The 27,223-nt window shown below is 41.8% G+C and overlaps 1 protein-coding gene across 4 annotated transcripts; it reads left to right on the top strand.

Annotated features, from left to right (window-relative positions):
- Positions 1-1,390: 1,390 nt before the first annotated feature.
- Positions 1,391-27,191, top strand: LOC110486157 (oxysterol-binding protein-related protein 7). 4 transcript variants are annotated; one of them, XM_021557549.2, is made up of 22 exons: positions 1,396-1,570; positions 11,783-11,991; positions 12,200-12,340; positions 12,631-12,684; positions 12,849-12,962; positions 13,325-13,507; positions 13,778-13,910; positions 14,056-14,177; positions 14,658-14,759; positions 16,451-16,613; positions 16,851-16,984; positions 17,840-17,941; positions 18,200-18,380; positions 18,991-19,023; positions 22,755-23,044; positions 23,669-23,806; positions 23,969-24,111; positions 24,455-24,599; positions 24,784-24,934; positions 25,223-25,349; positions 25,682-25,804; positions 26,105-27,191. In XM_021557549.2, the coding sequence occupies exons 2-22, from the start codon at positions 11,848-11,850 to the stop codon at positions 26,214-26,216; spliced, it is 2,835 nt and encodes a 944-aa protein (XP_021413224.2). In that variant the 5' UTR covers positions 1,396-1,570; positions 11,783-11,847; the 3' UTR covers positions 26,217-27,191. The 4 variants fall into 4 exon arrangements, with proteins under 4 accessions (XP_021413226.2, XP_021413224.2, XP_021413228.2 ...); XM_021557550.2 differs by having other exon boundaries at positions 1,401-1,570; positions 11,783-11,988; XM_021557551.2 differs by lacking the exon at positions 18,991-19,023 and having other exon boundaries at positions 1,391-1,570.
- The last annotated feature ends 32 nt before the right edge of the window (positions 27,192-27,223 follow it).

Below are 27,223 nucleotides of genomic sequence, written 5' to 3'. Positions count from 1 at the left end.
GTGCTCCGAGTGTTGGTTTCCGCATAATCGGTGTACGGCATTGAGTTGTACATCTCTGTGTATTTAGATGTATATGCATAAAACATTTTCCCCCACAAGTGTGTAAAGCCTGTGTGTAGTCCCGGTGTTGCTCAGTTGGTAGAGCATAGCACTTGCAGCGCCAGGGTAGTGGGTTTGATTTTCACGGGGCACAAGTACGGATGAAAATGCATGCATCACTATGACAACTCGCTCTGGATAAGAGTGTCTGCTCAATGACTCAAAGGTAGCCAACACATGCGACCACATGCTCAGCAGCACTACATACATGTTTGTGCCTGAGTTGAGATGCACATCCTCTGGAATTTCTCAAAGCAGCAGAGCCTGATCCTAAATGTCGATACTCCTGTCAACCGCCGAGAGAGAGAATACCTCACATTCTTTCACATTGCCAGGGCAACTCTCATTGGCCCATTCTAGGCCCTGCGCTTGGTGGCAGTGACATGGGCCTATGATTGAGGTGTCGGTCATACCAGTTTAGCAAGGCACAGGCATCCTATTTTAACAGTGCATCTTGTGTGTAGCTATCACTAGATTTAATACCACATTGGAGTGTCTTTTTGTTTATGAGGAAAAGTTAGGTGGTTTATTTTCCCCCCAAAACCAACACCAAACAAATGCTAACGTTTTCAACACCAAACAAATGCTAACTTTTTCCCAAAGTTTTTTTTTTAAACTGTGTGTGACTTCATTTTGTAAACATGTGGTTTATTAGGCATATTCTGGTAAACTATTTTAATTTAAAACACATTACTGGTGAATATTTGTAATTTATTTTTATTTGACCTTTATTTAACCAGGAAGGCCAGTTGAGAACAAGTTCTCATTAACAACTGGGACCTGGCCAAGAAAAGCAAAGCAGTGCGACAAAAACAACAACACGGAGTTACACATAAACAAACATACAGTCAATAACACAATAGAAAATAAAAATTGAAAAATCTATATAACCTACAATAAAATCTAATATAACCTACAATTCATAAAATGAATAAGCCAAAAGCCTAATAATTTGCTAATCGTACTGACTAATCAATGCAAAGTCAATCAAATCATGTGTGCACTAGCGGCACAACATTGATGTAAAAATGACCTATTCATTTCAAGTCATCTTTCTCTGACGCGTCAGGAGTTTGGAGAGGTAAGGGTTGATAACTAATGTATGTTTGGCAACTGGGAAGTAGGGAAAAAAACGAGGTCAAATCAAGACCTTAGTCGGAGCTCTAGAAAAATGCCCGAGTTTCCATCTTGGAATTCCGAGTTGGATGACCCTTCAACGTATTTTTCCAAGTCGGAGCTCGTTTTTTCCGAGTCCCAGTTGTCTTGAACGCACGGAAGTAGGACATTTCCGAGTTCCGAGTTTACAGTTGTTTTGAACGCTGCATATGGATCGGGCACACCTTTTTCCCCTGAGACACTCGGGTTTCGACAAATGGGCGGAAGCAAATTGGAAGTTTGCTTGAGATTTAGGGATGTGAAAATCAGTCTCGTTTCATGCTGGCCATCTACTTGGATTATCCACGGTTGTCAGGTGAGTTTTTCGTTCTAATTTTATTGACAATCGGGAACAAATGAACATGATGCAAGTAAATTAAATTGGTTCAAACGAATGTTTGATTTGCGAGAATGGTTAGTAATTGTTTGTTTTGCTTCCATTGCCATTGCGTTTGATATTGCGGTACGCTATGTTTGATCAATTACATATCGGATTTCTAGTGTTTTATTTTCCTTTGCTTTACATTGTTTAGGTCTATGTTTTATCTAATAGATAGGCCTGCTGCAATTAGCTCTCACAGTCCCACATCAGAATTAGACGTTCATCCATGTTTCTTAAACATCCAATTTCGAAGTTGTTGCAAACGTCAAAGTGTAGGCATTAACTCCTAATGGTTAAGGTTTGGGATAGGCTTAAAACAAAAATCTCATACAACTTTCCATTGCTGGGTTCGAACTTGCAACCTTTCGAACCAGAGGCAGATGCCCATCCGCCAACCCCATCGCTCACTATTGCCCCTATTGGACGGTTTCCACGTCGTCTCCCGACGTCCTCAGACATGGGTAAACGTTGAATACTGACTTGTAATCACAGGTGACCTGGCTGACTTTTTCCGCTTTCTGAACATTTGATGCCAAACTTTTCCGAAGGCACAAAAGTCACAACAGTACTGTAATTAGTCCTACCTTTTCTGAGCAGCAATTGGCCCCCTGGTCGTGACATTATTAGCCATCTATGGCTTTGAAGCATTTGTGTGTTGACACGAGTGTGCTCAAATGCAGGGACCAAACTCGTTTTTAGTCAACGAGTGGGATACAGTGAGGATCAATGTTTGTTGTTCTTGCTATACATTGTTGCTTATTCTCAGAGGTGGAAAAAGTTTTAAATTGTCATACTTGAGCGAAAGTAAAGATGCCTTAATATAAAATGACTCAAGTGAAAGTAACCCAGTAAAAATACTACTTGAGTACAAGTCCAAAAGAATCAGATTTTAAATGTACTCAAGTACGGTGGTGGAAAAAGTACTCAATTGTCATACTTGAGTAAAAGTGAATGCTATACATACAATTCCTTATTTAGCAAACCAGATGGCACAATTGTCCTTTTTTTGACAGCCATGCGCACACCCCAACACTCAGACATCATTTACAAAGGAAGCGTTTATGTTTAGTGAGTCCACCAGATCAGAGGCAGTAGGGAGGACCAGGGATGTTCTCTTGACAAGTGTGAATTGGACCTTTTTTCCTTTATCGGTAAACATTCAAATTGTAACTAGTACTTTAGGTCAGGAAAATGTATGGAGTAAAAAGTACATTTTCTTTAGGAATGAAGTTAAATAAGACAAAAATATAAAGTACAGATACTCCAAAAACTGACTTTAGTACTTTAAAGTATTTTTTTACTTAAGTACTTTACATCGCTGCTTATTCTCATGAAGACTTCTGAACATATGACTTCTGAACACACAACAGTACATGTGATATGGGTAATGATCAATGTCTAAGGTTTACAGATGGCCAGCCAGGATGAGCATTTAGGAGTGTTGTATCCCAGCTTTACTGAAGCTTAAAATCTTAGGTTGTGCCATGTGTCTACCTCTGTTTCTGGTTATGATTGTAAGTTGTAGAAATAGGAGTGAATATGGTGTGCATGTGGGCCAGTCGAATGTGATTCGACCAATGCTACCAGTATGTCCCACAGCCATAGTCCTGCAGAATGTCAGCCATGATGGAATCCTCTTGGATCAGGCTTAGAACTTGCAGTACCAACATAGTTTACATTGGAAATCCCCCTCCCCAAAACTATCCCTCCTCACACCAGGACACTTTCACTGTATCCCTCATGGAGGATTTCTAAACCTTCAACTCAATTGGCCTATATATCCATGGCACTGGAACTGCCTAGTCTAGAAGGTGGAACATCCCGGCTGTCCCAGTAGCAGCAGCAGTGTCAGGGGCCCTGCCTGGGACCCGTGTGGTGATGCAGCTCAGGCACATTCCTGTCAGAGCACAGGAACCTGTCCGTTCACCCTACGCCTCCGGCACCCGACGCCGTCTTTCCCCCTCGTACATGTTCTTTACCTCTTCTGGCAGTTTCTCCTAGGTGTTCTAATAATCTCCTTCAGAGATCATTCTAATATTAGACCTCTGTCTTCCAACCAACACTCTGATGTTGTGATTGCCACTCTGGCCTGCAATCAGGAGTAAGCTTTAGCAGCTGGATTGTGTTTGTAGTTGTTTTAGGCTTAGTTGTTAGGAGTTCCTTGGTAGTTGCTATGGTTGTTATAGAGTACACAGAGCTGTATAGTCCCATTTGATCCTGATCCAAATGAATCAAACATCCAGAACAAGCTCATGTTTCGTTGGTGTGGCGTATGTGTCAATAGCTACAAATTCTCTAATTCAAACCGTAATATTATGCAGCTGTCTCGAGATCTTTATCAATGCCGGCAGGAAGTTCCCGTTTATCCAGACGTCACATTTTCAAGTTCGGCTATTTTTTTTAAAGGCCTGAGAAACGTAGTTGACATCTTATTCAAAATATGTGACTTTCTCTCCTTTGTTTTCAGGTTGAACGACATATTCCACATGGTTATTGTATGTGTCTGTCCCTGTAACGTTCTCCGTCTTCCAGCCTAGTTATGACTTAGCATAAAGCTGACCTGTATCATGATGACATAAGCCTCAAGTCATTTGGTCTGATAGATTCAGGAATGCAGTTGTTTGATGGGTGTATTTCAGTATATTTTAAAATGATTTCGACGCCACCCAGGAGGGCGTGAGTGCAGTTTCAGTTGACTCACTGTAAATGACAGTATGTGCTACATTTTTCACGCCATATTTGTAAATATTATTGTAAATAATCAGCAACAGCAACTCTTATTACTCCCTATAGAATGATAAAATATTGTCAGTTACGTGGAAATTTGGTGTGCGTCACCAATTGATGGGGCTACTGTAATCACAATGGCTGCCTCAGCTAAATCTAATCTGAGGGATATTGGAGTTTTTCTGATTTTTTTTGTACTCGATGATACCCCCTCAGTCAATTTTGTCAACAGTAACTACCAGGAATGATACTCGTCAATAACCTATTTTTCCTGACGAAAACTATCTGAGTTAGAAATTCAAATTAAAGAGAAATAAATCACTCTTTTTTTAGAAAAAGCCCATACATCTTTACAAGATAAAGAAGAATTTAAGCAGGAATATGATATTTTACTTTTGAAGAGAGCCAACAACTACAGATTAAACTCAAATAAAGCCTATTATTTAATGGTAAATAAACCTGGTAAACACTTGCAGCTCTCACAAAATGAGTACACACCAAACCAGTTATAACTTTAAAAGCTAAGGATACAAATGCTTTAATTAGTAACAAAGCTGTACATAACAATTTTGAAAGTCACTATGAAAGTCTATATCAATCAGAATTATGTTGGACTTATTCTACAGCCTTGGACTCAATAACCCTGAAACGACTGTCCGCAGAATTTTTTTTAAGTCACAACAAATGGAAAGTTTTACTCAAATGACAACACCAGTCACTTGATTCAGTGCTTCCGAGATCCATGTAACTAGTTATTTCAGTTATATTAAAACCAGGAAAATCTGTCGAGTCCCCTGCAGATTACAGACCCATGCATTCATATATTGCAACAAAATAAGAACAAAACCCATAAGCAACAGAATGGTACAAGTCTTACCAGACATGAGACATTTCTCTTTATTATGGATCCCCATTATCTGTTGTCAAGGCATTTCAAAACACATTAAGTGTGCACCCACATGCTGCTACTCTACTACCACATATCTACAACACTGTGTGTGCGCGCGCAGTGCAGGGTTTCCCTAACTCTGTCCTCGGGTACCCAAGTGGTTCATGTTTTTTTTGCCCTAGCACTATACAGCTGATTAATTAAAATAATGAACTAATAATCAAGCTGCAATAATTTGAATCAGCTGTGTAGTGTTGGGGCAAAAATCAAAACGGGCACCCCTAGGGGTCCCGAGGACCGAGTTTGAGAATTGCTGGTATAGTACATATGTTATCCTGTGCATGTGTCTGTGCCTCTTCACAGTCCCCGCTGTTCCGTAAGGTGGATTTTTTATGGGTTTTTTGCAAACCTGATTTTACTGCTTGCATGAGTTACTTGATGTGGAATAGAGCTCCATGTTGTCCTGTGCACCTCCCATAGTCTGTTCTGTACTTAGTGACTGTGAAGAGACTTCAGTTAGGCATGTCTTATGGTGTGTTTATGGGTGTCTGAACTGTGTGCTAGTAGTTTAAACGAACATTCAACATGTCAATGCTTCTCACAAATGCAACTTTGAGCCAGGAGAGATTTGACATGCATATTATACATTTTTGCTCTTTGTGGGCCAGCCGTGCTGCTCTGTTCTGGGCCAAGTGTAATTTTCTAAAGTCCCTCTTTGTGGCACCTGACCATATGACTGGACAGTAGTCCAGGTCCAAAAAAAACGAGGTGCTGTAAGACCTGCCTCGTTGATAGCATTGTTAAGAAGGCAGAGCTAGGCTTTATTATGTACAGATATCTCCCAATCTTAGCTATTGTTGCTTTGACCATTTATAGTGTAGAATACAGGGTTACTCCAAGCAGTTTAGTCTCCTCAACTTTCTAAATTTCCACATTATTCATTACAAGATTTAGTTGCGGTTTAGTGAACAAGTTGTCCCAAATACAATGCTTTTAGTTTTTGAAATATTTAGGACTAACTTATTTGTTTCCACCCATTTTGAAACTGACGGCAGCTCTTTAAGTGTTGCAGTGATTTCACTTGTTGTGGTAGCTGATGTGTTTGGTATTGAGTCATTAGCATACATAGACACGCAGAGCCAGTCACAGGTCATTAGTAAAGATTGAAAAAAGGGGCCTAGACAGCTGCCCTGGGGAATGCCTGACTCTACCTGGAGTATGTGGGAGAGGCTTCCATTGTGTTCATTAGTGATATCAAAAGCTGCACTAAAGTCTAACAAAACAGCTCCCACAATCTTTATATACATTTCTTTCAGCCAATCAGTCATTTGTATAAGTGCCATACATGTTGAATGCCCTTCCCTATAAGCGTTCTGAAAATCTGTTTATTTGTTTACTGTGAAACAGCATTGTATCTGGTCAAACAACATTTTTTTTCCAAAAGTTTACTTAGGGTTGGTAACAGGCTGATTGGTTGGCTATTTGATGGAACTATTTTTTCTTCCCTCCAAAGCCCTGAGGGCACACGCTTTCCTGTTGGCTTAGATTGCAGAAATAGGAGTGGCAATATCGTCCGCTATCATCCTCGGTAATTTTCCTTCCAAGTTGTCAGACTTGGGTTGCTTGTCATTGTTGATAGATAACAATAATTCTTTCACATCTTGCACACTCACTTTACGGAATAAAAAATGACAATACTTGTCTTTCATATTTTGGTCGGTTATGCATGAATGTGTAGGTTCAGAATCTCATGCCTGCGTTTGCTGACATATTAATCAAACAGGGTTTAATAAAAAATAGACACTTACAAACAAATACAAGACCATGTTTCAGTATAATACACAAAAAAACAAGATGCAAACTTACCAATAATGGCTGATGCCAAAGGCTTTTTGTCTTGAGTGGCCTTTTCTGTTCAAAACTTTGGCAGCATTCAACTTTCCAGCTGAAATAATACATTTCATAAAAATATTATGTAAATATCCCAAAGCAAAAATATACACATTATCTGAATAAATTGCTTTAGAAAGGGGCATGAGACATGGATGTCCTCTTTCCCCCCCCCCCATCCTGTTTGCTCTGGCAATTGAACCGCTTGCAGAAACAATTAGGCAGGACCCAAACAGGTATTGGTAAACATGAACTTATTTGCTGACGATCTCCTGATTTTTACCTGACTAATATTGATAGTTCAATACTTCGGAGTACTCTAATATCTCAGGATGTAAAATGCATGTGGGGGAAAAAAGGGTTAACTCTAACCCTATTAACCCTAACCCTATTAATAAAATGTAATACTCGGGATGCTTAAGTGACAAGTATATAAAGTTAACTTTATCCCATTACTTGACAACATGAAAGCAGATCTAATTAAATTGAGCAATCTCCCCATAAATCTTACAGGTAGCATGGCTTTTTTTATTTATTTTTTGCTAATACCTATTACCACACCGAAGACTTTCTTTAAAAAAAAGTGTACTCTGCCGTAAGACTTCATATGGACAAATAAAACTCCTAGAATGAAATACGAAAAGATTTACATGTCCCTAAATCTGAAGGTGGTTTTAACCTTCCAGATTTGAAATTGTATCAACTCGCCAGCCAGGGTTTTTACTTGCAACATGTGGTGAAATCCACCAAAGAGGAACAATGGGTAACTATTAAGATGCACATGCTCATCCTCAATCTTTACACACGTCTATTTTCCAAGGATGGCGTTAAGAACATGAACAACTTCATAGTTAAGAAGACTAACATCATGGGGGGAAAAAATGAAACGGATTCTACAAGAACCAATATCACTCCCTAAAAGCACAACCTTATGGAACAATCCTTGGATGGCTTTTCAGAATTCACCAATAAATTGGGCACACATGGGGAAACTAAAGGCACATGAGGTGTTAATAGGAAATCATTATTTAATGGTCGAATTAAAGCGCAATTTTAGACTGACCATCGTAGACATTTTCAAATACAGTGTATGCAACTTAAAACTTTTATCACACAAATTTCAATCTGAACGTTTTTGGACATCAGAGCAATGTTGTGGGGATCCTATTTGAGTCAGGGGAAAATTTTTTATCATATATGATGGGTAAGATATACACAACCGTGCAGAGAGCCTATCCGACTGACAATCACTTAGAATTTTTTTTGTAAAGTATTAGAACCAAGTCTTAAATAACTGATATTAGCACAAGATGGAGAGTGTTGGGAAATGAACACAATTATAGGTAACAAATGTATGAAATATCCAGTAAACTAATGTATAGAATTGATTGTACAAGAGACAGAATTCACATTCTTCAGCACAACGGCAGAGCCATGTCTTAAGTGTAAAACTAACAATGACATGACTTTGTTCGTGTCTTCTGGGAGGGCTGTAAAGTCACTTACGGGCGGCGTTGGGATGCTGTCTGTCAGAATTTTTACAATGTAAATTGACTTTAATCCGTCTATCTGCACATTTCAAGACATGGCATATTCTCAATGGGTTAGACAAAAAAAAAATCAAAACTTTTTTTTATCGAAGAAGCTATTACTTAAATACAGGGAGTCAAATGATACCCCAACGTTAAGAGAATGGAGGCATCGTATGCTTTATTTAAATTACTGGAGAGAAAAAAATCTGGCTACAGACAAATCATTTGAAGTCACGTTGGGCAGAGTCATACAAGCGTTACAAACATTGGGTGTGGATACGGTGGGAACATATGGGTCTGAGCAAGTGTGGTGTTGCTTATGTTTGTCGAAGTATTCACACCCATTAACTTTATCTACATACTGTCGCAGCCTGAATTTAAAATGTGTTGCATTTCGATTTTTTTGTCACTTGCTGACACACCTAAAGTGGAATTGTGTTTTCCGACATTTATACAAATCTGTTTAAAAATGAAGACAACTCAGCTTTTTTAAGTATTCAACCAGTTTGTCATTATGGGGTATTTATTGTGTGTAGATGGGCGAGAGAAATGTATTTAATCAATTTTGAGTTTAGGCTGTAACACAGCAAAATATGGAATAAGTCAAGGGGTATGAGTATTTTCTGAAGGCACTATGTAAATGTTGTCTGTCTTGTCTATGTATGTTTTTGTTTATTGGTGTGTGTGTGTGTGTGTGCCGAAAAAATATAAATGCAACAATTTCAAAGATTTTACTGCGTTACAGTTCATATGAGGACATCGGTCAATAAATTCATTAGGCCCTGATCTATGGATTTCACATCTAGAAGAAAAAGAAACGCACACCTATTTAGGCGAGGTGCTGGCTAGCGGAGTAGAAAACTTGAAAATAAAAGAGCCGCACACTCTAGGAGCTCAGATGCAAAAATGTAATTACCAACGTTTCGACAGCCAAGCTGTCTTCATCAGGGTATGGTATGGATTTCACATGACAGAAAATCAGATATGCATCTGTTGGTCACAGAGACATTAAAAATGGGCCTCAGGATCTCATCAGGTATTTTTGTGCATTCAAATTGCTAACCGATAAAAGGCAATTGTGTTCCTTGTCCATAGCTTATGCCTGCCCATACCATTATTCCACCGCCACCATGGGGCACTCTATTCACAACATTGACATCAGCAGACCGCTCACCCACGCAATGCCATACACATGTGGCTGTGAGGCCGGTTAGACATACTGCCAAATTCTCTTAAGCAATGTTGGAGGAGGATTATGGTAGAGAAATGAACATTCAATCTCTGGCAACAGCTCTGGTGGACATTCCTGCAGTAAGCATGCCAATTGTACACTCCCTAAAAACTTGAGGCATCTGTGGCGTTGTGAAAAAAAACAGCACATTTTAGTGGCCTTTTATTGTCCCCAGCACAAGGTGCACCTTTGTAATGATCATGCCATTGAATCAGCTTCTTGGTATGCCACACCTGTCAGGTGGATGGATTATCTTGACAAAGGAGACATGCTCACTAACGGGGATGTAAACTAATTTGTGCACAATTTAAGAGAAATAATATGTTTGTGCGTATGACATTTCTGGTATCTTTTATTGCAGCTCATGAAACATGGGACCAACACGTTACATCATGCGTTTATATTTTATGCATGTACACTACCGGTCAGAAGTTTTAGAACACCTAATCATTCAACGGTTTTTGCTTTATTTTGACTATTTGCTACATTGTAGAATAATAGTGAAGATGTCAAAACTATGAAATAACACACATGGAATCATGTATGGAAATATATTTTATATCTGGCAACATGGCACATTATTGGCTTTCTCTCAACCAGCTTCATGAGGTAGTCACCTGGAATGTATTTGAATTAACAGGTGTGCCTTATGTTGTGGAATTTCTTTCCTTAATGCGTTTGAGCCAATCCATTGTGTTGTGACAAGGTAGGAGGGTATACAGAAGATAGGCCTATTTGAGAAAAAACCAAGTCCATATTATGACAAGAACAGCTCAAATAAGCAAAGAGAAACGGCATTACTTTAAGACATGAATATCAGTCAATATGGAATATTTCAAGAACTTTGAAAGTTTCTTCAAGTACTGTCGCAAAAACCAAGCGCTATGATGAAACTGTCTCTCATGAGGACCGCCACAGGAAAGGAAGACCCAGAGTTACCTCTGCTGCATAGGATAAGTTCATTAGTTACCAGCCTCAGAAATTGCAGCCCAAATAAATGCTTCAGAGTTCAAGTAACAGACATCTCAACATCAACTTTTCAGAGGACACTGTGTGAATCAGGCCTTCATTGTCGAATTGCTGCAAAGAAACCACTACCAAAGGATACCAATAAGAAGAGACTTGCTTTAGCCAGTAAACACAAGCAATGGACATTAGACTGGTGGAAATTTGTCCACAGAGTTAAGGAAAATCATCCAAACAATTGCTCAGCATATGTGGGAACTCCTCCAATACATTTTTCATTACTCTATGATTCCAGATGTGTTATTTCATAGTTTTGATGTATTCACAACTATTCTACAATGTAGAAAATAGTAAATACACTTTTGACCGGTAGTGTTTTTTATTTATTTTTATAAACCTTTCTGTTTTTTTGTTGTTTTTTACTGTAGATTGTCTGTTTGCTACTTTTGATAATCCCACACGCTGCTGCAGGTTTGGTCTCTAATTTAAACTTTTTCGGGAAAATATTGTTTTACTGAAATTAAGAACATTAGCGTGTTTTTGAAAATACTGACAATTAAAATTGTTAGTAGTATCTTCTAATCATTGTTGATGTTGTGTCGTCATATATTCTTTGGTCAGTATTCCTGGACCTTGTCTACTACCGGTTTGTCCACCATGGTCTTTTATCAGGCCAAGTCAACCATGACGTTGAGGGGTGGATGATGTGAAGGTTGTCTCTCATTCTTCTCCTTTACTCATGATCCAAGGGCAGCACACGTGTGTTCCTGACACTTGAATTGAAGACTGATTTCTCATGGTTGAAAAATGGGACAGTTAAAGCTTATGAAGTTGCCAAATGTGAAACCAGTAAAATGTCGCCATGTTTGTTTTTGATGTCGCCTCACTTTACTGTAACTTTGTCTCCACAGAGCTGTGTTTCCTCCTCAGAGGGAAACTTTCCGAAAAGCAGACTTACTTTTAGTGACCAATCGTAATGATGGACCCTCGGGTGTGCCCACCCTCACTCAACAGCAGCCAATCAGTGATGAGCAATTTGGACAAGTCTCCCGCTGGAGTATCCAAGGTCGTCCACTCGCGGAACGGCAGCGCTGGGTCATCGCGCAACTCCCGCCAGGTAGTTTCCGAGTCGTTCCTCTTGATGAAAATGATCTTAGTGTGTTTGGGGTGTGCTCGTCTTTGTATATGATTGGGTCTCCTCTCTACACCATAATGCAACCAATGATGTATATAACCATCATGAATATGTCTATGGATGCAACCCACTGAGTATGAAGTTCTTGATGGACCATGCAACATATGACAACCTATTTCTCTCCCCCCCATAGTACTCCAGGCACTGGGAGGTGTTGGAAGACCATATGGACATGAGTTCGGGGATCGGGTCAGGGCTGGACATGAGCGTCCCTGGTATCTGTGAGGGCTTTCTGATGAAGAGGAGGAAGTACCCTATGAAGGGCTGGCACAAGGTAATGTGAAGGCTATACTTGGCAAGCCAACTAAAGCGCAGTTGTCAAAGCCAATTAGTTGTGTTTCACCATCACTTCTGACTTCCTGGGGTGTATTCACTAGGAACCAAACAGAAGGAAATGGCAGATACTCGGCTAGAAGGGACTAATACAGGGTTTCCCAAACTAAACTTGTTTTCATTGCAAAGTGTATTTTTTTATATATATTTTTCTATGTTGCACAATGTTTTGCTACTGGTGTGCACATATGAATACACCCCTGTCTGATGTGGTTCGGTCTCTTCTTTCAGAGGTACTTCCTGTTGGAAAAAGGAATCCTCAAGTACTCAAAGACACAGCAGGATGTATGTATCCACACTACTAAAACACAAATTCAAGTAATGAGGGCAATCTTTCTGAAGTCGTCCGGTGCCATATTGTAAACATTACAGGCTACGGCGTTCTTGTTTTATATACATATTGGACAATAGTGCAGGGTTTTCATCCATTGTAATGTTCCACTCATCAGATCCAGAGAGGAAAGCTCCACGGCTCCCTGGATGTTAGCCTCGCTGTCATGTCCATCAACAAGAAGTCCAAGCGCATCGATCTGGACAGTGGAGACTATTTATACCACCTCAAGGTACACTGAGTATACAAAACATTAAGAGCACCTGCTCTTTCCATGACAGACTGACCAGGTGAATCCAAGTGAAATCTATGATCCCTTATTGATGTTAAATCCACTTCAATCAGTGTAGAGGAAGGGTAGGAGACAGGTTTAAAGAAGGATTTTAAAGTCTTGGGACAATTGAGACATGGATTGTGTATGTGTGCCATTTAGAGGGTGAATGGGCAAGATAAAATATTTAAGTGCCTTTGAATGGGGTATGGTAGTCGGTGCCATGCGCACCGGTTTCTGTCAAGAACTGCGCAGGTTTCCTTTTCACATCTGTTTCTTATCCATCTATATCCCCATTAATGTAAAATTCACTCTCCTGTTAGACCAAGAGCAATGACTTGTTCTACATATGGCTGACCAAGCTGTGTGCCCATCGTGTCTTCAAGAAGAACGAGGCCCTGGGTGTCCACCACGGAGTCCTCCATGCCCTCACCATGGGCAACAGCACGTTGTTGCCAGCCATGGCCAGTCTAGCCCAGAGAAACCAAACTGCAATGCCAGGCATGGTGAGTGAACAGAGAAACGGGCATGACGCAGTGCGGTCTGCTACTCGCAGTGCGGTCTGCTACTCGCAGTGCGGTCTGCTACTCGCAGTGCGGTCTGCTACTCACAGTGCGGTCTGCTACTCGCAGTGCTACAACCAAATATATGCTGGTCCCACCAAAATAGATGAAGTGATATTCTGAATAGAACAAGAGGACTTTATAAAAATTGTCTCTGAACCTTGACTTCTCTTCTGTCTCTTTCCCTCTGTCCCCAAATCATGTGGTTTCCAGTACCCTCACTATGCCAGCTCTGCCTCTGTCTACCAGGCGGAGATGGAGGTTTCTCCCACAGCAGCCCCAGGGGTCAACGGCAAGGTGGCAGCATGGCTCCAGCAGACCCACCAGTCCGATACCTGCTCCCAAGGTAAGGTATTGCCAGGGTGAAGCTAGGGAATAAAGGCTATCACTTTACAATTCACCATTAAATTAATATCCAATATTACTTTCAGAGGTCAGAGCTCCGCTCCAAACCTTTCTTAATAGCCTTCTCTGACCCTTGACCCCCACAGAGCTAGCTCGTTCTCAGGCCGACTTGACTGAGTTGGCCCAGCTCATTCAGAGGCTCAATTGGCTGGAGAGTGGCCAGAAACCCATCTCCAACAGTGACCTAGAGCGACGAATCAACTTGCAGGTAAGGTCACCGCTCCTAACCACTACTCCACAACCGTATATGATCAGTACTCTATAAAAAAAAAACTGTATTTCTGAGGTGAGCACGCGGACCCCTCTTTTACGCTGCTGCTACTCTCTGTTTATTATCTATGCATAGTCCCTTTAACTCTACATACGTGTACATATTACCTTGACTAACCGGTGACTCTGTACCGGTACCCGCTGTATATAGCCTCACTATTGATATTTTACTGCTGCTGTTTAATTATGTAACTTTTATTTTAAATTTTTTACTGAGCTTTTTAAAAATATATATGTTTTTTTAATTAAACTTAAGCCCTTAACCAACAATGCTTTAAGTAAGCATTTCACTGTAAGCCCTACCTGTTGTATTCGGTGCATTTGATCAAATAAAATTGTCATTTATTTGACATTGAAATATTAATTTAGTGGCTGGCTAGTCTTTATTCTGAGCATATCTATTCTACTTGTCTTTCAGAATCTGACACTTAATATCCCCAAGGCCAAGAAGGAGAGGAAGACTACGAACAAGATATTTGGTCATTCTCGCACCCATTCCGGAGTCGAAACCTGCGGCATGGTAAGTTCTCATGTCCTATACAGTGGGTGTATGTTGTTACAAAGAGGGATTAAATAGATTTAACTTTCTTTTTTTTTGTCATTGTACACAAAATGTTCTGTCAAAGATAAAATTATCCAACATAAATGTCATGGCTAAAATATATAGTTGTTGCATAAGTATTCACCTGCAAGCCTAAATTAGTTCAGGAGTAAAATGCTATTTATTCTTTATTTAACTAGGAAAGGCAGTTAAGAACCAATTCTTATTTACAATGACGGCCTAGGAACAGTGGTTTAACTGCCTTGTTCAGGGGCAGTACCGCAGATTTGTTTTTACCTTGTCAGCTCGGGGATTCGATCTAGCAACCTTTCGGTTACTGGCCCAAAGCTCTAACCACTAGGCCCCACCCCCAAATCACATAATTAATACCACTTAGACGCATCAAAGATGGTCGTCTTTCTGAACTGAGCTGTAGGACAGCAAGGAAACTGCTCAGGGATGTCTCCAGGAGGCCATTGGTGACTATGTAGTTCTATTGGTGACTATGTAGTTCTATGGCTGTGATGGGAGAGAACTGAGGATGAGTCAACATTGTAGTGACTACGATGATGACCTGAATGACATTGTAAATAGTAATACCAATAAATATACAGATTAAAATTATTCCAAAACACTAAAGTAATCCCGGGGTAAAAAAAAAAACACTGCAAAGGAACATACTTTTTGGCCTAAATGCAAAGCCTTGTGTTTGGGTCAAACAACACATGACTGAGTAACTCTGTTTCTTTATTTTCAAGCATGGTGGCGGCTGCATCATGGTATGGGTATGCTTGTCATCAACATATGGGGAGTTTCAGGATAAAAATAAATGGGATGGAGCTAAACACAGGGCTGCAACTTGGAGGAAAACCTGCTTCAGTCTTCTATATGCTAGACAGTGGGAGAGGAATTCACCTTTCAGCAGGACATCCCATAGGGCTGCGCACAATTGGCCCAGCATCGTTAGGGATTGACTGGGGTAGGCCATCATTGTAAATAAGAATTTGTTCTTAACTGACTTGCCTAGTTAAATGAATAAAATAACCATAGGCCAAAGTTACACTGGAGTTGCTTACCAAGAAGACCGAAGTTAGTATTGACTTAAATCTGCTTGAAAATCTATGGCAAGACTTGACAATTGCTGTCTACCTATGATCCTCCAACACCTTGACACAGCTTGAAGAATTTTGAAAAGAATAATGGGCAAATATTTTACAAGCCAAAAGTGTTTCAAACATGTAATGACTTTTTGGGTGAATACTTATCTAATCAAAGGTATATTAGTGTTTAATTTTTAATAAAACAAATATTTTTAAATCCTTCCACTTTGACATTAGAATATTGTCTATTGACAAAAAAAACAAAAAACGACTTAATCCATTTGAATCCCTCTTTGTAACACAGTAAAATGTGAAGAAATTCAAGGAGCTGAATACTTTTGAAACCCACTGTACAAGACATTAGTCGTTGGATATGAACATTTTTCTAGACATTTCTGTGTCGTGGGTCTTTCAGAATCCTCTAACTCTTCCACTTTCACCCACTGGTTCCTGCCTGACCCCTCATTTTTCATTTAGGATTTCGGGGGGGGGGGGGGGGGGGGTGGAAAAATGGCTCTCTACACACACACATACTTTCCCTCCTCCCTCCTTGCCCCTCTCCTCCCTCAGTTTACCTCCAGCCACCTGAGCACATCGTCCAACCACCTGAGTGTGGAAGCCTCCTCGGTGCCGTCCATCCCAGACTATGTGTACTCGCAGCTCTCCAATCCTCTCATAACCTCCCCTGAAGCCAAGAAGATCCAGCAGGACATTTGTGCTGTGTCCCAAAAGGGTAAGAGTGGGGTGTTACAAGGGTTTTGGGGCTCATTCGATTTGGGTGTTTAATAAAGTTCCACGTAGGAAATGCCACGTGTAGAACTGTTATAGTGAAGCTGGTTCTGCGTCTTTAGAAAAAAAAAAAAGGACTGCAATCCAGTGATGACCTAGTTACTTAGGGATGTGTGCTGGTATGGATGAATGCAACAGGAAATCGAATGAAAATTACATTGGTCTGCCATAATCTTCTCAGTTCATGCGTCTCTCAAATCCATCCACGAGGTGCTCGCGCTGGAGCGTGAGCGGGTCCGACTGGCTTGGACCGGTCCCGACCTACGCTCATCCACCTCCAATCAACTGGCCACCCTGTGTAGCACACTGTCTGAGGTAAGAGGCCCGCCCTGGACACACTCGCATGTAGAGTACACGCGCTGAAACTGACATCCTGCCATACACTGACAACACAATTGTTAATGGCTCCAAAGGAGAGACCTAGATTTCTAAGTTTTTTTTTTTTTTTTTTGGAAGTAACAAGAACAGGAAGAGACCTAGCGACCAATCGAAAGGCCCGATTCACATTTAGTCAATAACACTGGTCTCTGTTTAAAACACACACACACACACAGCAGAGGTTTCTATGGACCACACCTATTCTCTTGCTTTCTCTTGCTTTCTCCTTCCAAAATATACTTCAGTCTCAGCCTGCTGTTGTTCAAGTGTGTGAAACCAGGCAGAACTGGTTTGGGCTGTTTGGGGTTGGGACGTCTAGGTACTGCCCATCAGGGGCAGAATCGTTCCTCCCTGTTCCCCTGTTTTGAGCCTGCCTGGATACAAGAACAAAATACCTTTTCAAATGTAAAGACACTTGTTCACACAGAGGGAAATTGTTAGATTTATCTTGGTGAAACAACTAAAACCTCCCACAAACGAATCTATTTGATCCGAGTTACCAGATGTCTTTGAACTTCACTAATTACTATGAAAACAGAACTAGGATAGTTTGTTTTGGTTGAAAGCTGCATCAAGTGTTTTGTCCTGGCTGGATCTGACAAAGCTGAAAGAGTTCTGAGGAAAACTTCCACCAAATGTTCATACTGTACATTTTGTCCAACTTACCTGCATGTGGGCCAAGGCTGATAAATAATGGGAGATTTAAGAAATGGGAAATGAGCTTAATATTGTGCTTGCTTTTCATACAATTCTCTACCGTACACTAATAAGTCACTGTTTGCGTGTATCCAGCTGGAGGTGCAGTCTTGCCAAACCAAAGTTCATTCCCTGTCCCTTTCCTCTGGATCCACGGGGGGCTCCAAGGAGTCCTACAGCACTGTGCGTCAGGACCAGGTGTGTATTCAGCCGCCAACCCCCACTCAGGAAGAGGCAGGCTGCCACTTGTTTGTCTGCCTGTCTCTGCGTCTGTTTGTGCCTGTAAGGGATTCTCTATCAAATGAGCATGCTTTTCTTCCTTAACTCTCTTTTGTAAGACATCACTGACATCACTTATCCATCTGGAAGCCTTCCTCATTTTGTATGCTTCCTGTTAACTATAATCTTGCTCTACCTCCTTCGGCTACTCTTATCTTCCCTTCCCATGCTGAGAAGACGCCCTCTAAGGGTTGCTCTGTGCAGCGCACCCCCTCGCTGGCCGACTCCATGGCCGAGTACTATGACGCCAGAGATGTCATTGTCTGTGAGAACTCCGAAAACGGCGATGAGGAGTCTGATGAATCCGGGCTAAGTGACGTCACCACCACCAGTAACTCTGAGCCAGACGAGGTCCATGGTGAGCGGCCACTGTGTAAAATTCAACTTCAATTCAACTGTGGCCATAGAAGTAGAGTGAATAGAATGGAAACTCTGAAGATGTGTTCTATAATATTGTGTTTGAGCAGTCCCATTGTCCCTTGGGTGCAGTTCGGTCTGTGTGGTCCATTTTTGAGTGTTTGTCTTAAAGTAAATAGCAATATGCATTTGTTTTAAATTCAGCAGTATCTAGTGAAGCTCGGACGATAAACCGAAAATGATTGATACCGACCGTTTATCGCGAGGACGTTTTTACGGATGGACTGGGCTGATTTACTGATTAAATAAGTCCGTTAAATGTGCGCTATTGTTAACAGAACAATTGATGGCCCCACATTCAAAGTAGTAGTGTTAAGGGTAATGTAAAAAAAGAAACTGGTCCACATTAATGTTAACTTGTCTTTCAAGTGATCGTTACCCTGATAATTCAGTAATTTTATCGTGATGTGGATTTTTGTCCATATTGCCCAGCGCTATCTAGGTAGTTGTACTCATAAACTTGTCTGACACCAACGTTGTGTGTGTGTGTAATCTTCGTACAAATGGCATTTTATTATGTTTTCTGAATATATCTTCTACTTTGCCTGCAGAGGGAGTATCACCGGACCAACTGCAAACAAAAGGTATTTTGGGAATGATCAAACTGAAGTATCATCAGAGTGCTGGTGAATTGCGGCCATATTGGAAGTCCCATGTGGATCGATTTAATTCATTGATGCACATCATTTATTTGAAAACGGCACATTTTCAATGTTGTACATGCAAGCATGCTGATTGGACCCTGCAAACGTCCCAGGAGTCTACTCATTCTATTACCACGATTGTATCATCACTCTCCTCCTTCCTCTTTGTCCCTCCTGAGGTGTCTCTCTGGTTTTGTGGGACTGGTGACAGTTTTAACAAAATGCATTATTGTCTAATCTGTGTAGACATTTCATTATTTAAACTTCATACCTTCCACCTCGATCCAACTCTAATTTGGAATATGGAGAAATCGAGCCTCCACTGTCATGTCTTTACTTAATTTTGCCTCTCACCATCCCCCTTTCCTTGACAGCTTTGGGCCTTCAGACTTTTTAAAGGGATGGTTCAGCGTTTTGGTCAAAAACCTTGATTTGACTATTTAAAATGCATAAAGAAACCACACTAGGCAACAAATGAATGTACCAACAATTGCTGAGGATTAAATGCACAAAGTCTAAAGATGTGTTTCCATTGTGGTCCTCTAATGGTTGCCGTGTCTGCAAGTCAAAACAAGAGACATTGTCCACTCTGGCATACATTCAGTCATAAAAATGTATTTTGTTTACCGTGTATCTATCCACGATAAACTCGTGGATAGCGTTTTTATGTCTCTGCGTCCAGTATGAAGTTAACTGCCAAAGTAAAGGAAACGCCAACATAGGTCCTAATAGGGCGCTGGGGTCACCCTGAGCCGGCAGGACTGCTTCAATGCGCCGTGGAATAGATTCTACAAGCGTCTGGAACTCTCTTGGAGGGTTGCGACACCATTTTTCCATGAGAAATTCAGTGTTGGAATATGCTGGCTCAGGTGCTGCTCCAGAATCTACCATAAGTGTTCGATTCAACCTGGTCTACTCCATTTCGTATGCTTTGTATTTGTGGACTCCATCACAAGTTACAATTTGTATTATATGTTACGAATTTGCGAAATAGATGTTACGCATTCTAGTCAGGCGGCTAACTTTAGCTAGGCTAGGGGTTAAGTTTAGGGGTTAGGTTAAAGGGTTAGGGGAAGTGTTAGCTAAAATGCCGAAGTTGTCTGAGATTCGAACTCGCAACCTTTGAGTTGCTAGACATTTGCATTAAACGCCCACCCATCACCCTACTTTTTGTTTTTGCCTTAAGTAACCAAATCATACTAATTTGAGTGTCCTGGATTTACTTTTACTATGTTATGTCTAGTCTTGAGACCAGGCTGTTCAATTAGGTTGAGATCTGGTGACTGAGATGGCCAGTTCTTAATGCTCATCAAACCTTGTACCTTGTGGGTGGGGGCATTGTCATCTTGGAAGAGGCCACTCCTCTCAGCATATAAATGCTTCACCATAGGTTGAAGGTGAGCACTCAGAATGGCTGTGTATTTACTGGCTATTACCTTTCCCTCTAAGGGGTTGAGTGGCCCCAAACCATGCCAGGAAAATGCACCCCACACCATAAGAGCTGCCAGTTGCCTGTAGTTTTGCAAGCCAATGCTAACTAGCGTTAGCGCAATGACAAAGTCTACATGAACAGCTAGCATGCTAGCTAATGCTATTTGGCAACTTCCTTCAAACTGAACGCGGAGACACAAAGTGTATCCACAAGTTCATCTGGCCCTGGAGAAAATCCTGAACTCTCCCTTTAAGGGCTGAATCTTGTGAACCATGTCTATTTTATTTTTTATTTTATTTTTTTTTATTTTACCTTTATTTAACCAGGCAAGTCAGTTAAGAACAAATTCTTATTTTCAATGACGGCCTGGGAACAGTGGGTTAACTGCCTGTTCAGGGGCAGAACGACAGATTTGTACCTTGTCAGCTCGGGGGTTTGAACTCGCAACCTTCCGGTTACTAGTCCAACGCTCTAACCACTAGGCTACCCTGCCGCCCGTCTATTTTATTTAAATATATACAGTGGGGAGAACAAGTATTTGATACACTGCCGATTTTGCAGGTTTTCCTACTTACAAAGCATGTAGAGGTCTGTAATTTTTATCAGAGGTACACTTCAACTGTGGCAGACGAAATCTAAAACAAAAATCCAGAAAATCCCATTGTATGATTTAAGTAATTACTTTGCATTTTATTGCATGACATAAGTATTTGATCACCTACCAACCAGTAAGAATTCTGGCTCTCACAGATCTGTTTGTTTTTCTTTAAGAAGCCCTCCTTGTTCTCCACTCATTACCTGTATTAACTGCACCTGTTTGAGCTCGTTACCTGTATAAAAGACACCTGTCCACACACTCAATCAAACAGACACCAACCTCTCCACAATGGCCAAGACCAGAGAGCTGTGTAAGGACATCAGGGTTAAATTGTAGACCTGCACAAGGCTGGGATGGGCTACAGGACAATAGGCAAGCAGCTTGGTGAGAAGGCAACAACTGTTGGCGCAATTATTAGAAAATGGAAGAAGTTCAAGATGACTGTCAATCACCCTCAGTCTTTGGCTGCATGCAAGATATCACCTCGTGGGGCATCAATGATCATGAGGAAGGTGAGGGATCAGCCCAGAACTACACGGCAGGACCAGGTCAATGACCTGAAGAGAGCTGGGACCACAGTCTCAAAGAAAACCATTTGTAACACACTACGCCGTCATGGATTAAAACCCTGCAGCGCACGCAAGGTCCCCCTGCTCAAGCCAGCGCATGTCCAGGCTTGTCTGAAGTTTGCCAATAACCATCTGGATGATCCAGAGGAGGAATGAGAGAAGGTCATGTGGTCTGATGAGACAAAAATATAGCATTTTGGTCTAAACTCCACTTGCCATGTTTGGAGGAAGAAGAAGAATGAGTACAACCCCAAGAACACCATCCCAATCGTGAAGCATGGAGGTGGAAACATCATTCTTTGGGGATGATTTTCTGCAAAGGGGACAGGACGACTGCACCGTATTGAGGGGAGGATGGATGGGGCCATGTATCGCGAGATCTTGGCCAACAACCTCCTTCCCTCAGTAAGAGCATTGAAGATGGGTCGTGGCTGGGTCTTCCAGCATGACAACGACCCGAAACACACAGCCAGGGCAACTAAGGAGTGGCTCCGTAAGAAGCATCTCAAGGTCCTAGAGTGGCCTAGCCAGTCTCCAGACCTGAACCCAATAGAACATCTTTGGAGGGAGCTGAAAGTCCGTATTGCCCAGCGACAGCCCCGAAACCTGAAGGATCTGGAGAAGGTCTGTATGGAGGAGTGGGCCAAAATCCCTGCTGCAGTGTGTGCAAACCTGGTCAAGAACTACAGGAAACTTATGATCTCTGTAATTGCAAACAAATGTTTCTGTACCAAATATTAGGTTCTGCTTTTCTGATGTATCAAATACTTATTTCATGCAATAAAATGCAAATTAATTACTTAAAAATCATACAATGTGATTATCTGGATTTTATTTTTAGATTCCGTCTCTCACAGTTGAAGTGTACCTATGATAAAAATTACAGACCTCTACATGCTTTGTAAGTAGGAAAACCTGCAAAATCCGCAGTGTGTCAAATACTTGTTCTCCCCACTGTATATTAAAGGCCTAAGTGCTGGGTGTAATCATAACAAAAAAAACATGAGATTTAATAGAAAATGTATATAGAATTCCATCTAATCTTTTGTCATATGCCCTCTCCCCCTGGCAGCCTCTGCCACCCTGAACTACCGCACCAGCGTGTCCAGAGCCCCGGACATGGTCAGCACCGTGCCCACCAACACAGGCCGCCGCACCGTCCTGCCCGCCAACTGTGTCGACAACAGCCACATTGGCATCATGACCATCCTGTACAACAACATTGGCAAGGACCTGTCACGTGTGTCCATGCCCTGTGGCCTCAACGAACCTCTGAACCTGCTGCAGAGAGTGAGTGAAGAGCTGGAGTACTCGGAGCTTCTGGACATCGCCAACCGCACAGAGGACCCCTTCGAGAGGATGGTAAGGTGGCCTGACACATGCCTGACCTTACAACGAAGCAGCTCAAGTATAGGTTTGTGCTGCGATACCAGCGTCGGTGCTGATTCAAGTGAATTTATACCCCTGTAGATTTGCTTAGTTGAAATCTGAAAAAATGCTATTGGTCTCAAGGTCTACGCTTTCTCAAATCAAATGCTATTGGTCACGTGCCGAATACAACCAGTTTACCACAAGGCTTATTTACAAGCCCATTCCCAACAATGCAGAGTTAAAAAGACCAACAAAAAATATATATAATAAATCAAGATAATGGCAACACAATAAAATAACAATAACGAGGCTATATACAAGGAGTACCAGTACCGAGTCAATGTGCATGGGTATGAGGTAGAGGTAATGCAGTATGTACATGTAGGTAGGGGTAAAAGTGACTAGGCAATCAGGATAGTGTGTGCATTAGAGAATCGGGGAAAACAACGAATGGGGTCAATGTGAATTGCAGATTTGGTATGTAAAACTGTATATTGTGGTTCTTACGTATAGTAAGTATTTTGGGGGGTAGCGGTTTGCTTCAGGTGCCATTTTGATATTGTTGACGGGTGTGGTCTCACTCATCCGTTTTCCCATATCTTATTGTTCATGAAGCTGTACATTGGCGTTTTCTCCATCTCTGGCTACGCCTGGGCTACCTGGCGAAACCGCTACAAGCCCTTCAACCCCGTCCTGGGAGAGACGTACGAGATCCACCGCAAGGAGCGCGGCTTCCGCTACGTCGCTGAGCAGGTAGGAATTGAATCACCCTGACATAGAATCATCCTAGATACCATCTGCAAGGCAAGTAACCTCTAAAGCTGATCCAGGGTGTCTTCCACTGAAGATAGTTAGTTAGTTAGTTAGTTAGTTAGTTAGTTAGTTAGTTATTTAATGCTTCCTTTCTGTTCCCAGGTCAGCCACCACCCGCCGTGCTCCGCCGTGCACGCAGAGTCTGAGAACTTCACCTTCTGGCAAGACCAGCAATGGAAGAACAAGTTCTGGGGAAAGTCTTTGGAGATCATCTCCTCTGGTCCAGTGAATGTCAAGTTGCCAAAGTGAGCGTTGATGCCAATTCCGTCATGATTATTTGACCAAATAAAGGAGGAATGTAAAACCCTACTGTCACATCCTCGTTTTGAATGTATTGCTCCGTTGTTCAAAGTACCATCTCAAGGACAGTGTTTTGATTTGAGCTGATTTTAAGATTTGAAAAGGCGTTCCCCAAATGCTCTACTTGTTAGCTGTAACGTGCTTGAAAGTATAATTTACTATGTTATTCAATGAAAGGCTCATAGTATTGAAAACCGGCTCAGGTGTCCATGAGTTTCAAGAGTGCGTGTTTCAATCTAGTTGTACTAAACCCATGGCTCTCTCTCTCTCTCTCCCTCCGCCCTCTAGATATGGGGATCACTATGAGTGGAACAAGGCGGTGACCTGCGTCCACAACGTCCTGAGTCAGCAGAGGTGGCTGGAGCACTACGGAGAGGTGACCATCAGAAACACCAAGAGTGACATCTGCACCTGCAAGATCTCCTTCGTCAAGGTGAGACCCCCTGCCTGGTGCCCATAGAACATAAAGCTCAATTGAAGAATAACCCCATGATGGGACCCATAATGAATCAAATAAATGGTCAACAGTTTAAATGGGGTCTAGACATTTGACATTTCCAAAGCTTTACATATGGAAATACCTACTAAATTGACATTGACATTGCTCTCTCCCTCAGTCCCGCTACTGGACCTCAGAGACGAGTAAGAATGAGGTGCAGGGCCAGGTTCTGAACAAAGCGGGAGAGGTGGTCCACCGGTTCGGTGGGCTGTGGCACGAGGGCATCTTCTGTGATACCCTGCCTAACCCAAAGTGCATCTGGAAGCCCAGTGAGTACTGCTATTATCCGATTAATCCCTTATCTGCTATGTACAATAATCCTAATCTCTAATCCAATGTTTATATTATAGTTTATCCTATAGAAGTGTGTCATCCACACCATTGTGCCTATTATATTTTCCCTAATCCCATACTATTTCTGTGAATTCTGTCTTCGATCTTGATCCTCTGTGCAATACTATGGATGTTCTCCCTCAATCCCTGAGTCCGTAATCCACTCTATATAGTACCAGCACTATGTATCGCCTCACACAGTACCCTGCTTCTCCCATCTCCAGACCCTCAGGCTGATGACCACTTCCAGTACTACGGCTTCAGTCGCTACGCCAGGGAGCTCAATGAGCTGACCCCTGAGCTGAAGAAGGTCCTGCCTCCCTCAGACACCCGCTATAGGCCAGACCAGAGGTGAGACCACCACCCAGCCTGCTCAGTAATGAATACATAGAGGATGTTTGGCCATGTGCACATAATTAGATTTGTCAAATGCGTTGGAAGTAGGGCTAGGAATACTTCATGAATGCGATATAACCAGGAAGAACTCTGGGTCCTGTTCAGTAGGTCATGTAGGTGGTATCGTTCAGTGACCCCACTGAGGGGAGCTGTGTTGTGCATTGATGCGATGCCACATCCGATGTGGATGCGTGCGAAGGCACGGTACATACGTTTGACCCGGCTAACGCATTAGGTTCTTTCATGCAGCTGAAGCGCTTTATCTCTCCACTGTTCTTTCCCCGTAGGATCCTGGAGGAGGGAGATGTAGCCGGGGCTGACAGTAAGAAGGAGGAAGTCGAGCAGAAACAGAGGGAGCGACGAAAAGAGCTGGCCAAGAAGGGAGAGGAGCACGTGCCTCGTTTCTTCAGGTGAGTCTCGCCAACCGTCCCTTCCTGCCTTACGCGATCAAAGAGCATTTATTGTCGAAATGGCAAGGCAATGGTAACCAACACCGCTATCCCAGGGTCTTTATGATTAGCTGAATCGGGTGTTAGGGCAGGGTTGGAATAAAAGCCTGCACCTGTAGCTTTTCCAGGACTTGAGTTGGTGACCGCTGATGTGACATTGTGCGTTCATGCAGTGTCTGTGCTTCCTTGAAGGCCTCTATTGATGCCCCTTTTTAAAGGTTACCTCACACTAGAAAGTAAGTATACTCTTCCCTCCTTCAGGAAAGAGCTGGATGCGGCAGGGAATGAGAGCTGGCTGAGCAACGGAACCTACTGGAAGATCCGTGATCATCCAGGCTTCGCCAACACCAAAAACTTGGATCTGTGGTGTTGAGTAGACCTGGCAGAGCCTCGTGTCATTTTGGCTTCATCATAGACTATTACAGCCCAATGAGACTACTGAACGCAGATACTAAAGTTCCACTAAGGAAGAGGATAAGGGAGTTTTGGCTGCATGGATGATTCATTCCAGGGTGACTGTCTGCCATGGAGAGAGGAAATGTCAAGGTGGAGTAGATGAGGACTACTTTGGATCTTTTCCTTCAAGTCTGATGTTCCCACATTTGATGCCGATCCTCCACACCCCCAGTAACCGCTCTGGTGTCCGCAAATGTAAACTGCCTTGAAAATAACCCGATTTTTGAAATTGGTTCATGCATTTTTAACTGACAAGTTTACCGCGTTAGTGGTCGGAGATCCAACATAGCGTTTTGAATAATGTTACGGTCATGTTATAGAGATGCATGATGCTTTTGTCTATGTAAGATGTCTATATATTTAAGCACTTATCGACGTATATATGCAGATTTATTTAAATCAGTTTGTGATATCAAATGCTCACTCCTATAAAGGGGAAATAACCAGGGCAGGGGATTGTTTTTAAGACTGCTGTGGATTAATGGGGGTTTTTATGGGCAAGAAGGGCTACCTCTTCCACTCTCGATGGTCTTACTGTGTTTTTGTATATTTAGGTAATCCTGTTGAGTTGTACTTTACATCTTGTTTTAAATGACACATTGGTATGTGTCACTGAATGCCTCCCATTTGTCTCCTTCCTCGCCCGTTTTAAAGAGAACAGGGGTCGTTTTCTTTTTTTTAAAGTTGTTTTAATGCTTTTGAGGGTTATCTTTTCAACCTTGATTTAGGTTGATACTGTGAAGTCCTTTTTATGGCTGTTTCAACAGTGGGTTTTGCGGAAAAGAGAACCGCTGTTACATTTCAGTGTAAAAACAATGGGAGGGCTATAGCGGGAATCGTCCAAAATGAATTGTTTTCTAATCTATGATCAAATAAATACTAAAAAAATTAATAAAAATGTGCGTCTTTGAAACTGAGTATCAC

The sequence above is a fragment of the Oncorhynchus mykiss genome, chromosome 13, assembly GCF_013265735.2.
Source record: "Oncorhynchus mykiss isolate Arlee chromosome 13, USDA_OmykA_1.1, whole genome shotgun sequence".
In the NCBI taxonomy this organism is placed as follows: Eukaryota; Metazoa; Chordata; class Actinopteri; order Salmoniformes; family Salmonidae; genus Oncorhynchus; species Oncorhynchus mykiss.
The sequence above is the reverse complement of the archived record's forward strand: the minus strand, read 5'-3'. Positions and strand labels throughout refer to the sequence as shown.